Source organism: Diabrotica virgifera, chromosome 9 (assembly GCF_917563875.1).
Source record: "Diabrotica virgifera virgifera chromosome 9, PGI_DIABVI_V3a".
In the NCBI taxonomy this organism is placed as follows: domain Eukaryota; kingdom Metazoa; phylum Arthropoda; class Insecta; order Coleoptera; family Chrysomelidae; genus Diabrotica; species Diabrotica virgifera.
This window is the reverse complement of record NC_065451.1, coordinates 171,765,971-171,778,736: the sequence shown is the minus strand read 5'-3', so window position 1 is coordinate 171,778,736 and position 12,766 is coordinate 171,765,971. Positions and strand designations below refer to the sequence as shown.

Sequence of the window (12,766 nt, the reverse complement as noted above, 5' to 3'; positions counted from 1 at the left end):
CCACTGCGCATCCGCTAGGAAAAATATTCTAATTCGGATTTTTTGCACAATCTTACTCAAAAAGGACTCCTTTTAACAAATTTGCATGTTGCCAGGACCAAAATGTGGTCAAAAATTTTTTAAACGTTTTTTTTTTGTTTTTTCCTAAAATTCTTTTTTTTTGCATGGAAATAAGTTTTTTTTAGGTTTTCTGGATTATTCCAAACAGAAAAGGTCTTTAGTGACTTTTCTCTAAAAATGATAGTTTTTGACATATAAGCGATTCAAAATTGAAAAATTGCGAAATCGGCCATTTTTAATCCTCAAAAACTATGTAAAAAACTGAAAATTTGAATGTTGCCAAGGCAAGTAGATATTCTTTAAACATCGATTGATGAAATCCCGAAGAGTTTTTTGCAATACAATATTCAAAACTCCTCTGATTTTTAATTGCTGCTTAAGCGTGCGCGACACTATTTTCCACCGACAGTGTGGTGCAAATGAAAGGAATAAATTCGTTATTTCATAAACCGGTGACTTTCAGGAAAAATCCCGAAACAGGTCTATTTTTATTTTTAAGTTATGATATTGTGGCATGTATCGTATACTAGTGACGTCATCCGTCTGGGCGTGATGACGTAATCGATGATTTTTTTAAATGAGAATAGGGGTCGTGTGGTAGCTCATTTGAAAGGTTTTTCAATTCTCTATTCAGTAATATAAACATTTACATAATTATTTATACAGGGTGACCAAAAAATTTTTATTAACTTAAATTATTTGACAAAAAAAGAAGTAGAAGGACACCGTGTATAAATATTTATGTAAATGTTTATATTACTGAATAGAGAATTAAAGAACCTTTCAAATGAGCTAGCACACGACCCCTATTCTCATTTAAGAAAATCATCGATTATGTCATCACGCCCAGATGTATGACGTCACTAGTATACCGTATATGCCACAATAGCATAACTTAAAAATAAAAATCGACCTGTTTCGGGATTTTTCCTTAAAGTCGCCGGTTTACGAAATAACCAATTTATTCCTTTCATTTGCACCATACTGTCGGTGGAAAATAGTGTCGCGCACGCTTGATTAGCAATTAAAAAACAAAGGAGTTTTGAAAATTGTATTGCAAAAAACTCTTCGGGATTTCATTATTCGATGTTTAAAAAATATATACCTACCTTGGCAACATTCAAATTTTCAGTTTTTCACATAGTTTTTGAGTGTTAAAAATGGCCGATTTCGCAATTTTTCAATTTTTAATCGCTTATATGTCAAAAACTATCATTTTTAGAGAAAAGTCACTAAACACCTTTTCTGTTTGGAATGATCCAAAAAACCTAAAAAAAACTTTTTTCCATGCAAAAAAAATAATTTTAGGAAAAAAACAAAAAAAAACGTTTAAAAAATTTTTGACCACCTTTTGGTCCTGGCAACATGCAATTTTGTTAAAAGGGCGTTATTTCGTAAACCGGCAACTTTAAGGAAAAATCCCGAAACAGGTCGATTTTTATTTTTAAGTTATGCTATTGTGGCATATACGGTATACTAGTGACGTCATACATCTGGGCGTGATGACTTAATCGATGATTTTCTTAAATGAGAATAGGGGTCGTGTGCTAGCTCATTTGAAAGGTTCTTTAATTCTCTATTCAGTAATATAAACATTTACATAATTATTTATACACGGTGTCCTTCTACTTCTTGGAAGGGACAACGCTTGGAACATACTGATAGGCCCAAATATCTTTGAGTGATACTAGACCGGTCACTTACGTATAAATTCCACTGTCGGAGCAGGTCACTTACGTATAAATTCCACTGTCGGAGCACAAGACAAAAGGTCTCTACGAGAAACAACCTTCTCCGGAAACTTGTAGGGTGCAAGTGGGGTGCAAACCCTCAGGTCTTAAAGTCAACAGCTGAGGCCTTATGTTTCTCAACAGGGGAATATGCTTGTCCCGTTTGGGGTAGATCTAGACACGCTCAACAAGTCACCACGGCGTTAAATGAAACATGTAGAATAATGACCGGTTGCATGAAGCCTACCCCTCTACCCCTACTGTACCAGGCAGCTGGATTCGCATCACCAGACGACCGTAGATGCGCCTCACAATATGTGGAGAAGTTCAGGCAAACTTTCGATGAAAGGCACCAATTATACGGGTTTGACGAACCGCCAGGAACTAGCCGACTTAAATCCAGGAAAAGGTTTATGAGAAATGTCAGCGTCGAACCACCCGAACTGTTCCCCCTACATCCAGAACGACCTAATGGAATGAACCTGGACTGGAGAACCTGGCGGACACTCAACCGCATACGCACAGGTGTTGCCCCTGTAAAACAGAACCTCATTAAATGGGGCATCAAGACAGATAACGACGCACTTTGTGAATGTGGGGAAATACAGAACGTGGAGCACCTGAGAGTATGCAGACTTTGCCCATCACAGTGCACCCTCGATGATTTATGGCTCGCAAATACAAAGGGTGTAGACGTGGCCCGATATTGGGCAGAAAAACTGTAGTCGGATCCAGACACGAAAAAGTAAAAAGTAAGTTAAAAGGAGTCCTTGTTGAGTAAGATTGTGCAAAAAATCCTAATTAGAATATTTTTCCTAGCGGATGCGCAGTGGCTTTCTGGACTAATTTATTTATTTTATTTGTTAAATCGACGGGATCACCCCATTACAGCATTATAATAACATTATATTTTTAATCTAATTTATCTTATAACTACACTTTAAAATACAATACTTAGAGATAATTCTAGAGTTTACTATAAATCATGGTTTTAAATTGATTTAAACTTAAATTAAAAGGATCTATATCACAGTGACTATTTAAAAATTTTAAGGCCCTATAAAATGTATTATTGCAGGCATAATTGGTAATGAAAGTTTATATAAAAAAGTTCAAAAGATCTTAGTCTATGCTGTGGAATATTGAAGCTTATTTTACTTAAAAATTCCGGACATTGAATTAAATTATTTAATAATTTTTATAAATAAATACAGAATCAAACTGAATTCGTCTGTTATAAAGTGTTGTTAGATTTAATCTATCTAAAATTACTTTTTTGTCTATACATATTTGCAATGGAATTCCCATTTTGTAACCGGAATACCTAAGAAACTTATTCTGAACTTTCTCAATGAAATTGATATACTAGTCATACATAGGAGACCAGACTTGCGTGTCATATTCTAGTTGAAAGCGTACAAGAGAACACAACTTTCGTTACATCAATTGGGAACTCACTACAGTTTCTTAATGTAAATCCAAGAAGTTTAAGACCTTTCAATGTAATCTGTGAAATATTGTCATTGAAATTAATGCTTTCATTAAAAGTGATGCCCAGGTCTCTAACTTGATTTTTATATCTTAAGTTAACATTATTCATAAGATAGTTTGAGTCATATTGTTTATTCCCCCTAAAAAACTGATATAATAGGATTGATCGATATTTAATGTAAGATTATTCTGTATACTCCAGTCCCATAACCTGTCAATATCCTTTTGCAATACGTCGGCTTAGTGACACAGAAATCTAACTACATTTTGTCTCGTTTTGAGATATCTACACCACTGGACTTACCTTGCCTGAGAAAGAAGGCCTGAAGGTTAACCCTCAAAAAACATCCGTTGTTCCCTTCACCAGGAAAAGAGCACTGCAAGGCTTACAGCCACTAGCGCTCAAGGGAGTAGAAATCCCATTCACAAGTCAGGCCAAGTACTTAGGTGTAATATTCGACCAGAGGCTGACATGGAATGCACACATTCAAAAAGTCACACAGAAGGCCATTATGGCCCTGAACAGATGTAGACGAATGTGTGGCAAGAATTGGGGGTTAAATCCTAAAATGAACCTCTGGCTATACACAAGGGTTATAAGGCCCATGCTAACTTACGGTTCAGTGGCGTGGTGGAACAAAACGCAACAGTCCGGGGCGATTCGATTGCTCAGTAGCACACAAAGACTTGCATGCTTGAGTGTTACGGGAGCCATGAGAACAGTCCCAACGGACGCGCTAGAAGTTATACTAAACCTACCACCTCTACATATATACATACAGAGTGAAGCCAGATCAACAGTACATCGGTTGATCCAGGGCCAAGCTCCAATAAGTATGATGCAGGGAACTGATAACTTAAGGCTATACCAGGACATAAAGGCAGACCCCGTTCTAGGAATGCCTGTAGACCGAATGGTCACGAGGTATAGCTTTAACAAAAATTTTCAAGTCACAATACCAAAAAGAGAGGACTGGGAAGCTGGTCCGCCGATAACGGCAAACTCAATATGGTATACGGACGGCTCCAAAACCGATATAGGTACAGGGGCTGGAATATATGGCTTAAAACCAAGGACGGAAGTCCGGGTATGTCTAGGGACATATGCGACCGTATTTCAAGCCGAAGTAGCTGCTATACAAAGGTGCGCTATGGAACTAATCAGTCGGAATCTAGATAACGACTCCATCGTTATCTATTCGGATAGTCAAGCGGCTCTGAAGGCTCTCAGTTCAATACAGGTCGATTCATGGCTGGTATGGAACTGTTTGAGTGTCCTCTCTCAGGTGGGAAGTCGAAACAGATTGACACTTGCCTGGGTGCCGGGACATAAGGGTTATCGTGGCAACGAGAAGGCCGATGAATTGGCCCGAGAAGGCGCATCTACGCCACTGGTTGGTCCGGAACCCGTCTTTGGAATCGCAAATACGATAAAAAGAGCAGCTATACAAAAATGGGCGCAACAGAGGTCTCTTGAATGGTGGAACAACTCCCCAGGACAGAGGCAGGCCAAACAGTTCATCAAAGGACATTCGGCTAAATTTACAACAGACTTACTTTCGCGCAGTCGAAGCACTGTCAGAATGATAGTGGGTCTGCTGACTGGACACTGTAGACTCAATAGACACTTGAGTCTCATAGGCCTGACAGAAGAGGACACCTGTCGGTTCTGTCTGGAAGAAGAGGAAACCGCTCTACACGTTCTGTGTCATTGCGAAGGTCTCGCACGAGTGCGGTTTCTAGAACTCGGTGAGGAAAAACCGGAAGCACCAGGCTACATGAAAAGGCCACTATCAAGGCTGTTAAGTCTCATTAAGAGGACTAAGCTAGATGAAGTGCTTTAAAAGAAAGGGGAAACACAATAGATCTACTAAGGTCGCAGTGTATCAGGCTCTATTGGCCGCCCCATTTTCTACATTCTACATTCTACCTTAATGAGTTCTTTTGAGTGACACCTCTTTCTGAACACCTAAGACCCCAGTGAGGAGTTACGAAAACTTCTCACTACGAAACTCACTAAGGTAAGTTCAATTTCGTAGATTGAACTTCAAAATGTGAAATATAGTTAGATTTCTGTGTCACTAAGCCGACGAATATATCGTCGGTATACTGCGAAAACCAGATAAATGACAAATTTTAAAATATTGAGTAGGTATACCAAAATTCTCAGCTTTTTACGCTCTACATGCAGGTAAAACTCAATAAATGATATGACTTACCATTCAGCAGACAATTTGTGTAATAAGCAAATAAGTTACACCTAACCAACTTTTCATTTTCAAACAAAACAATATATCGCTACTTACTTCCATAAAATCAAAGTTCTGTTGCATGTAAAACCAACTAAGCGCACATTTATATTTGCTGGACAACAATATATTTCTACTGCTGTATATCTACCATATTCAGTAAAAAGGTGATAAGTGTCTTTAATACAGTATGATTTATTTTGATTTACAGGCAAAACCAGGTAAGTGATTCCACCTGGACCTTAAATTTAGGTTTAATCAGCTAGGTCTCTTAACTTTTTCAAACTAATGATAGAATATTATTTCTGATATATGCATCTTTCACTAGCATATCGAACATCAAACACAACTGGTCCGCCTAATTCAAAATAAAGCACTAAACTTTAAAAACGTTTTTTCTCGATTTCGGTATTTCGACATTTACCTGGTTTTCGTAGTATACTGACGATATGTATGTCAGCTACAGATTTTATACATCTACATAACTTTAAGTCATCTGCCAAAAGTAAAACTGATGATTCAAGATTATCAGAAATATCATTTATAGAGATTAAATAGTAATGGTGAACAGTGGCCTCCTTGGGGGACACCTGATAAAACCTCAAATGATTAAGATAGGAAATTAAATTGTTTCACCCTTTGTTTTCGATCCTTTAAAAAACTTGATATCCATTCTATGGCCTCCTTAGTAAATCATAAATTTAGGAGTTTTGAAAGCAAAATGTCGAAATTGACTCTATCGAAGGCCTTGGAGAAGTCAGTGTAGACTGAGTCTACGTGTTCCTTCCTCTCCAATGCCTCCAACAGATCAATTTCATACACAGCCAAGTTAGTAATAGTGGATTTCCCAACTGCAAACCCATGTTGAACTACAGATAATAATTCTTTACATTGCCAACATAGTTGATTGTATACTATTTTATCGAATAACTTTCGTATTGCTGATTGCTTAGAGATACTATGATAATTTTTTACATTATTTTTGTCATCAGCTTTAAAAATAGGTGATCATAGCTTTCTTTCCATCTAGCAGGGAAGGAACATGTAAGCAAAGATAAATTAAACAGTAGATATATTGGTTTGGATATCGTAAATGAACAATGTTTCAAAAAATAAGTTGGAATATTATCTGGTCCCGTTGAAAAAGAGTTTCTGAGTTGACATATTATTATAGTATCATATAGTATAGAGTAGGTATATACAAAGAAATATCTGCACTTGAACATGAGTCCACTTTGGGCAATCGGCATGTGGATGAATCATATACACTAGCAAAATGTTCAGCAAACAAGTTAGCTTTGTGTTGGGCATTATCTGCCATTTGGTTTTTGTTTATCAAGGTACATGTGATTTGGAACACTGTTTGATTTTTTTTATCATTAATATATCTCCAGAAATTTTGATATATTTATAGTGACATTTTTGAGTTTTGACTTTACATTTAGATCTTAAGTCAGAAAATATCAAGTAATCTGCTTCAGACTTTGTTTGTAAATATTTTTTGTGACTAGTTTTCTTTGATATAGCTTTTGTATTTTTGAAATAAATAAAAAAAGAACTGCTTCTAGATTTAACTCTGTTTTTTAAAGTTCTTTTAGTAACAATAATTCTAACAATATCAAATCTATTCTACATCAGTTTCAATGCATGCATGCGAGAAAAGGGAGGGTAACCAAAAACACATTACGATGAATTGAGTGGAAACTCAGAGAAATATAAAAAAATACTCTAGAAGTTGAATATCATACAGACGAAGAGGAGTTAGCAAAATAATCAGAATGGATAATGCTGAAACATAGAAGTAATAAGAAAAGAAAAATGGATACCTCGCAGTCGCCTGTACAAAACCATAAGGAGGAACTATCTGCAGGATTGAATTTACTGTTCTCACCATATCACCAAATACAGATATCTTCATATAAAAAGAAGACCCTGAAGAATGAGATAGTAGAAACAATACAAAAAAAATCAGGCAGGATAAATCTAGTAAATGTATTTAAATTCAACTAATAATACATTAAAAACGCACATTAAAACTAAACGGAAACAATTAGATCTTAAACTAAAAAATATGAACTGGCTATTTAACAAGAGGTCTCAGTTTCAATAGAAACCTGATTATCCGGGCTGTAGATTATCCATGCTATGATTTTTCATTACTTATTTTGCATTTTTGATATTTTTCGAAATAGCATCAACGTATATCAGTCGACAGAAATTCTATAAGAAAACTCTACGAATGATAGAAACACATAATGCAATATCGCTAGAAACAGTGCTCGGGAAATCTCTAGAAAACATTCACTAGCCATCTGCTGCTGTGTGTTATGCCGAATGTGTGAGATTTAGTTGAACGCTAGAGAAAAGTCACTGCTCTGCTATATTCTTAACACCAGTCTATGTTTTCAAAATGTAGTTAGTTATAAACTCAAGAAAAATGTTTTAACGATTGAACAAGCAGAGATTTTATACAGAAGTGGAAAGATGAAAGTTTCGCATTTATCACGAATCTATGAAATTGGTAAGCAAACAATACAAAATTCTTCTGCTTATCGTGAAAGGTAAAATTGGGGGCTGCAGAGGAATTGGAAGGAACCAGATGTCCTGGTTCAAGATCAAGAACATTCGCAATTGGATAGGAATACGCAATGCTAAACAACTATTCTGATTAGCTGAAGACAGTGAGTAACTTGCCAATGTCATTGCTAACATTAGGGGGACGTAATATGGCACCGGAAGATGAAGTGGCACATATGTATGTGTGTACATATGCATCATATATGAGAAATAAATGTTCGGATTATCCGTGCCACATCCTGTCCCGTGGAGCACGGATAATCGAGGTTCTACTGTATTTATCTCTTGAAAATAAACTGCTTCTGTATAAAGCTATACTCATACCAGTTTGGTCATACGGAATAGAACTATGGGGCTGCAGTAAACCTTCAAATATGAAGATACTCCAAACATTCCAGTCCAAAATACTCTGTATGATAAGTAAAGCTCCTTAGTATGTATCTAACCAGACACTTCACAATGATCTGTACATCCCACTAATCAAGGACATGATAAAGAATCGTTCAATAAAATATAAAAATCGCACCACTGACCACACCAACGAATTGATAAATAATTTATTCACCCAACCACTTGCTGAAAGAATACTGAAGAGAGTATGGCCAGACCACAATAATACTTAAAGAACCGTCACTAGTACCTAACTCACCTTAATTGACTTACATACCATTTACTTATTACTTTGTATATAGAGTAGATTAAAAAAATGCAGTGTATCAAATAAAAAAAAATAATAAATTAAAGCTATAGAAAAAAGTTCACCCTACATTGTTTACTAATTTATCTCACCTGAGTTATACTCTGCTTCATTCTTCAGAACTCCCAGATCAAGTGATGTAGATAACTGACTCTCTATTATATATGTTGGGTTACCTTCCAAAATTTCAGCTTTTACTGCCATAATGAATAAAAAATTGGAATTAAACCACATTGTTTACAATAATTATTATTTATCACCTGTCTTACCTTCTGCTTCAGTCCTCAGGTCTCTTTGGTCAAGGGATGTATGTGGCTGATATTTTGTATATTTTGAGCCATCTTCAACAAACTCGTCATTAATTTCAGCTTTTACTTCCATAACTAAGCTAACAGCTAATAAAAAAAAGACAAATTTTAGCTTTCAGACAAACCAAAAACCCTTAGACAAGGAAAAAAGAAAAAGAGCAAAAACCAACCAACATAACATAACCCATAATGTTCTTATTCTTCTATTCTTCTTATTTAACTGGTAGACTGGCCGTAATTACCAGGGTTATCGATTCTGTCTAAATCCTGACCCACTACTTTGCGCCGTGTAATTTGAATTGCCTATATAAACTTGAATCGGCGAAATGGGCCTTTGAGTTATTTAAAAAATATTACATACAAATAGAAATTGGAATAATATAGAAATGGGAAAATTATTAATTTATAGATAATACATAGAAAAGGTATCTAAATGGTTTTCGAGCAAGTCATGCTGTATGAAAGAATTTTATAAATAATAAAATTTTGCTATATTACCTAACCACTTTAAAAATGCACATTGTAAGGCATAAAATAAATTAAATTATGTAGGTAAATAGTACCTCTTTAGATGTACTTAAAAATGAAACTGAAAAGTTACCAGTGGCGTAACAAACTCCGTCGGGGACCCCCCGCAGAATTGGAAATGGGGCCCCCTTTAAAAAATTACCCAATGCAACATGTGTAACAAATACCTATATGTGTTACAGCCCAGTAAATCAACGTAAAATATGGCGATACCGTGTAATTTTCAGTGTCACCACCAAAGAGGTCAACTCAAGACTTTTCGAGTTATTTATTTTATGAGTAAAAATATTTATTGTTGAACAAAAAAAACACGTTTTTAGGCGATTTTTCGCAAATAGTTCAAAGAGTAAGTATTCGATCGAAAAGAATATTGTTAGCAAAAATGTATTTAGCTTATAAAAAAAGTGAAACAAAAAAGAAGTCTATCGACTTAATAAAGAAAACTTGTAGCTCATGAAAAGATTTTCTTATTCGTCAAATTCCAAATCGAATATTTCAACGTGGAATAACCAAAAAATGAAATATTGTTCGGGGAAACTCATTAGAACTTTTTTAAAGAGCTTAAAATAAGCTTTATTTTTTACAAAAGTTTCTAGCATCAAAACTAAGCCAGTTACGCTCAAAATAGAGTTAATCCCATTTTTTGGTAAAAAATTGTGAAAATCTCCCCCTATTTAGCGCCCCAAATGAAACTAATCATTATCGCTTTACAAATTACCTAACCTTTTTATACGACCTGTAAGTTTCACCGGTTTAAAGTGCTTATTTTTAAATGGGTTCTAGTTTAAGGGCTTGAACGAGTCACTAATCACGAGTATATGCAAATTTTAAACAGCCATGTCTTAACCAATTTTTGTCTTACAGAAAAACAAAATAAAGCCAAAATATTTATTAAAAGCAAGACCTACCTACATTTCTTTACTCTTTGAGATTTTTCGTATCACTATAATACTTTTTAAGTTATTTTGAAAAAAAGGCATTTTTCCAAAATAAAAAATTTTTTAATTTTTTTTCAAAAATAAGAATTTCGAACCGGTCAAACTTACAGATCATATAGCAATAAATATTTAAAGTACCGAAATGGTAAAGCGCTAATGATAAATTTTATTTGGGGTGCGAGATAGGAGCAGATTTTCAAGATTTTTTTTACCAAAAAGGGGCCAACTACTTTATTTTGAGCGTAACTCGTATAGTTTTGGTGCTAGAAACTTTTATAAAAAATAAAAATAAAGCTTTTTTTTGAAACATTTAAAAAAAGTTTTAAGAGTTTTTCCCTAAAATTGCTTCATTTTTTGGTTATTGCAGGTTGAAATATTGGATTTGGAATTGGACAAATAAGAATAATTTTTCATGAGCTTCAACTGTGCTTTTATTGTGTCGATAGACTTCATGAATAAGTACACCAGTTTCTGAATCTTATAAGCTACATTTTGCTACAAATATTTTTTCGATATCTAATATTTAATTTGATAAATACTTATTTTTGAGTTATTTGCGAAAAACCCGTCTGAAAACGTGTTTTTTTTTGAAAAATAAACATTTTCACTCGCAAATGACTTGAAAAGTATTAGCATAGATAAAGAAACTCTATAGAAGAACAAAAGTTGCTTATAATTAGTCAATTTATACATTTCCGGACTTATTTTAAACGTATGTTTTCCGCCCCAAGGAGGGGTGTCACCCCCCAAAGCAAAAGCAACCAACAGCGTAAATCCAACTTTGAAGTGGAGTGTAACTAGAACCTAAATCCAAATTGTCAAGCAAATACGTCCGTCGTGACGCTGATCATGAATGTATTCATGAATTGTTTATGACGACTTACATTTTTCATCTTTATTGGTATAGAATAAAATAGAACAAAAATTACTACATGATTACATTAGTATTATTCTATGAGATGAACAACTTTCTTCTTGCACTATCTACTATCAGCAAATATATTATCTACAATTTTATTAATTCGGATGGACAACTTTATTTTCAATACTGCACTGCTTAAAAAACGTATGTATGCAAATAATATAGAAACACATTTTTACATATATTAGACAACAAGATGGGGCCCTTGACATATTGGGGCTTCATGCTGCGGGGGCAACTGTTACGCCTCTGAATAATTGTATCTAAATACTAGACGTAGGTAAAGATTAAGAGAAAACCCATTTCGGCAAATTGCAATTCTCAAATCTTTCAATAGTCATGTACAAAGCATTATAGTTTTTATTGTCTTTACCATAAAAAGGCCGGAAGGGATTAAGTTTCTAAATATTATGAGATGATTTCAACTTGGCAAATACGTCTATTTAGAAATTTTACGTTTTTAATTTTAAACACACAACGTATAATAATATAACAATGACAGATTTTTACATAATATCAGATGACCAGATGGGCCCCTAAGCGATTGGGCCCCCCCGCAAGCTTCACGCTGCGGGGGCCTCTGTTACGCCACTGAAAGTTACTACTATAAAGATTGATCTGTTGCTCTTGACTTATAGGTCTGGATCCCGCGTATGAAAAAAAAGTTGATTAATAGCAAGCTGAAAATTTGTTAATAGCTTAAGGGTGTCTAGTCGGATAAACTTTGATATATGGGAACACTGGAACAAGGGAAGTTTTAATTGTGGAACAGGTTAAAAATTTGGAACGGTCAGACCACGAAAACGGCACATGTATTTTGTCCGACAGAACAGACTTAAACTCTCCGAACAGAGATTAAACTCTCATGCAAAAATCAGACTGCTATTTATCACCAAATGGGCGTTTTAATGAGTGGAACATGTAGATTATGTCAAATGACAGGACTTATGACAGGTGATAAATAGCAGTCTGATTTTTGCATGAGAGTTTAATCTCTGTTCGTAGAGTTTAAGTCTATTCTGTCGGACAAAATAAATGTGCCGTTTTCGTGGTCTGACCGTTCCAAATTTTTAACCTGTTCCAGAATTAAAACTGCCCCTGTTCCAGTGTTCCCATATATCAAAGTTTATCCGACTAGACACCCTTAAGCTATTAACAAATTGTCAGCTTGCTATTAATCAACTTTTTTTTCATGCGGGATCCAGACCTATTAAATAAAACAAATTAGATAATATAAAAAATCACAAATTTTATTAAATTTGGGAA

The 12,766-nt window shown here is 34.8% G+C and overlaps 1 protein-coding gene across 16 annotated transcripts in view; it reads right to left on the bottom strand.

Annotated features, from left to right (window-relative positions):
• Nucleotides 1–9,365, bottom strand: part of LOC126892106 (zinc finger protein 208-like) — a 168,163-nt gene extending 158,798 nt beyond the window's left edge. For 8 of the 16 annotated variants that reach the window (XM_050661549.1, XM_050661552.1, XM_050661559.1 and 5 more), the window contains exons 1-2: nucleotides 9,065–9,276; nucleotides 8,897–9,001 (exon numbers count right to left, since the gene is read on the bottom strand). In XM_050661549.1, the coding sequence (XP_050517506.1) occupies nucleotides 8,897–9,001; nucleotides 9,065–9,185 (226 nt within the window). In that variant the 5' untranslated portion in view covers nucleotides 9,186–9,276. The other 8 variants (XM_050661551.1, XM_050661557.1, XM_050661558.1 and 5 more) reach the window with 4 other exon arrangements.
• Between the last annotated feature and the right edge of the window lie 3,401 nt (nucleotides 9,366–12,766).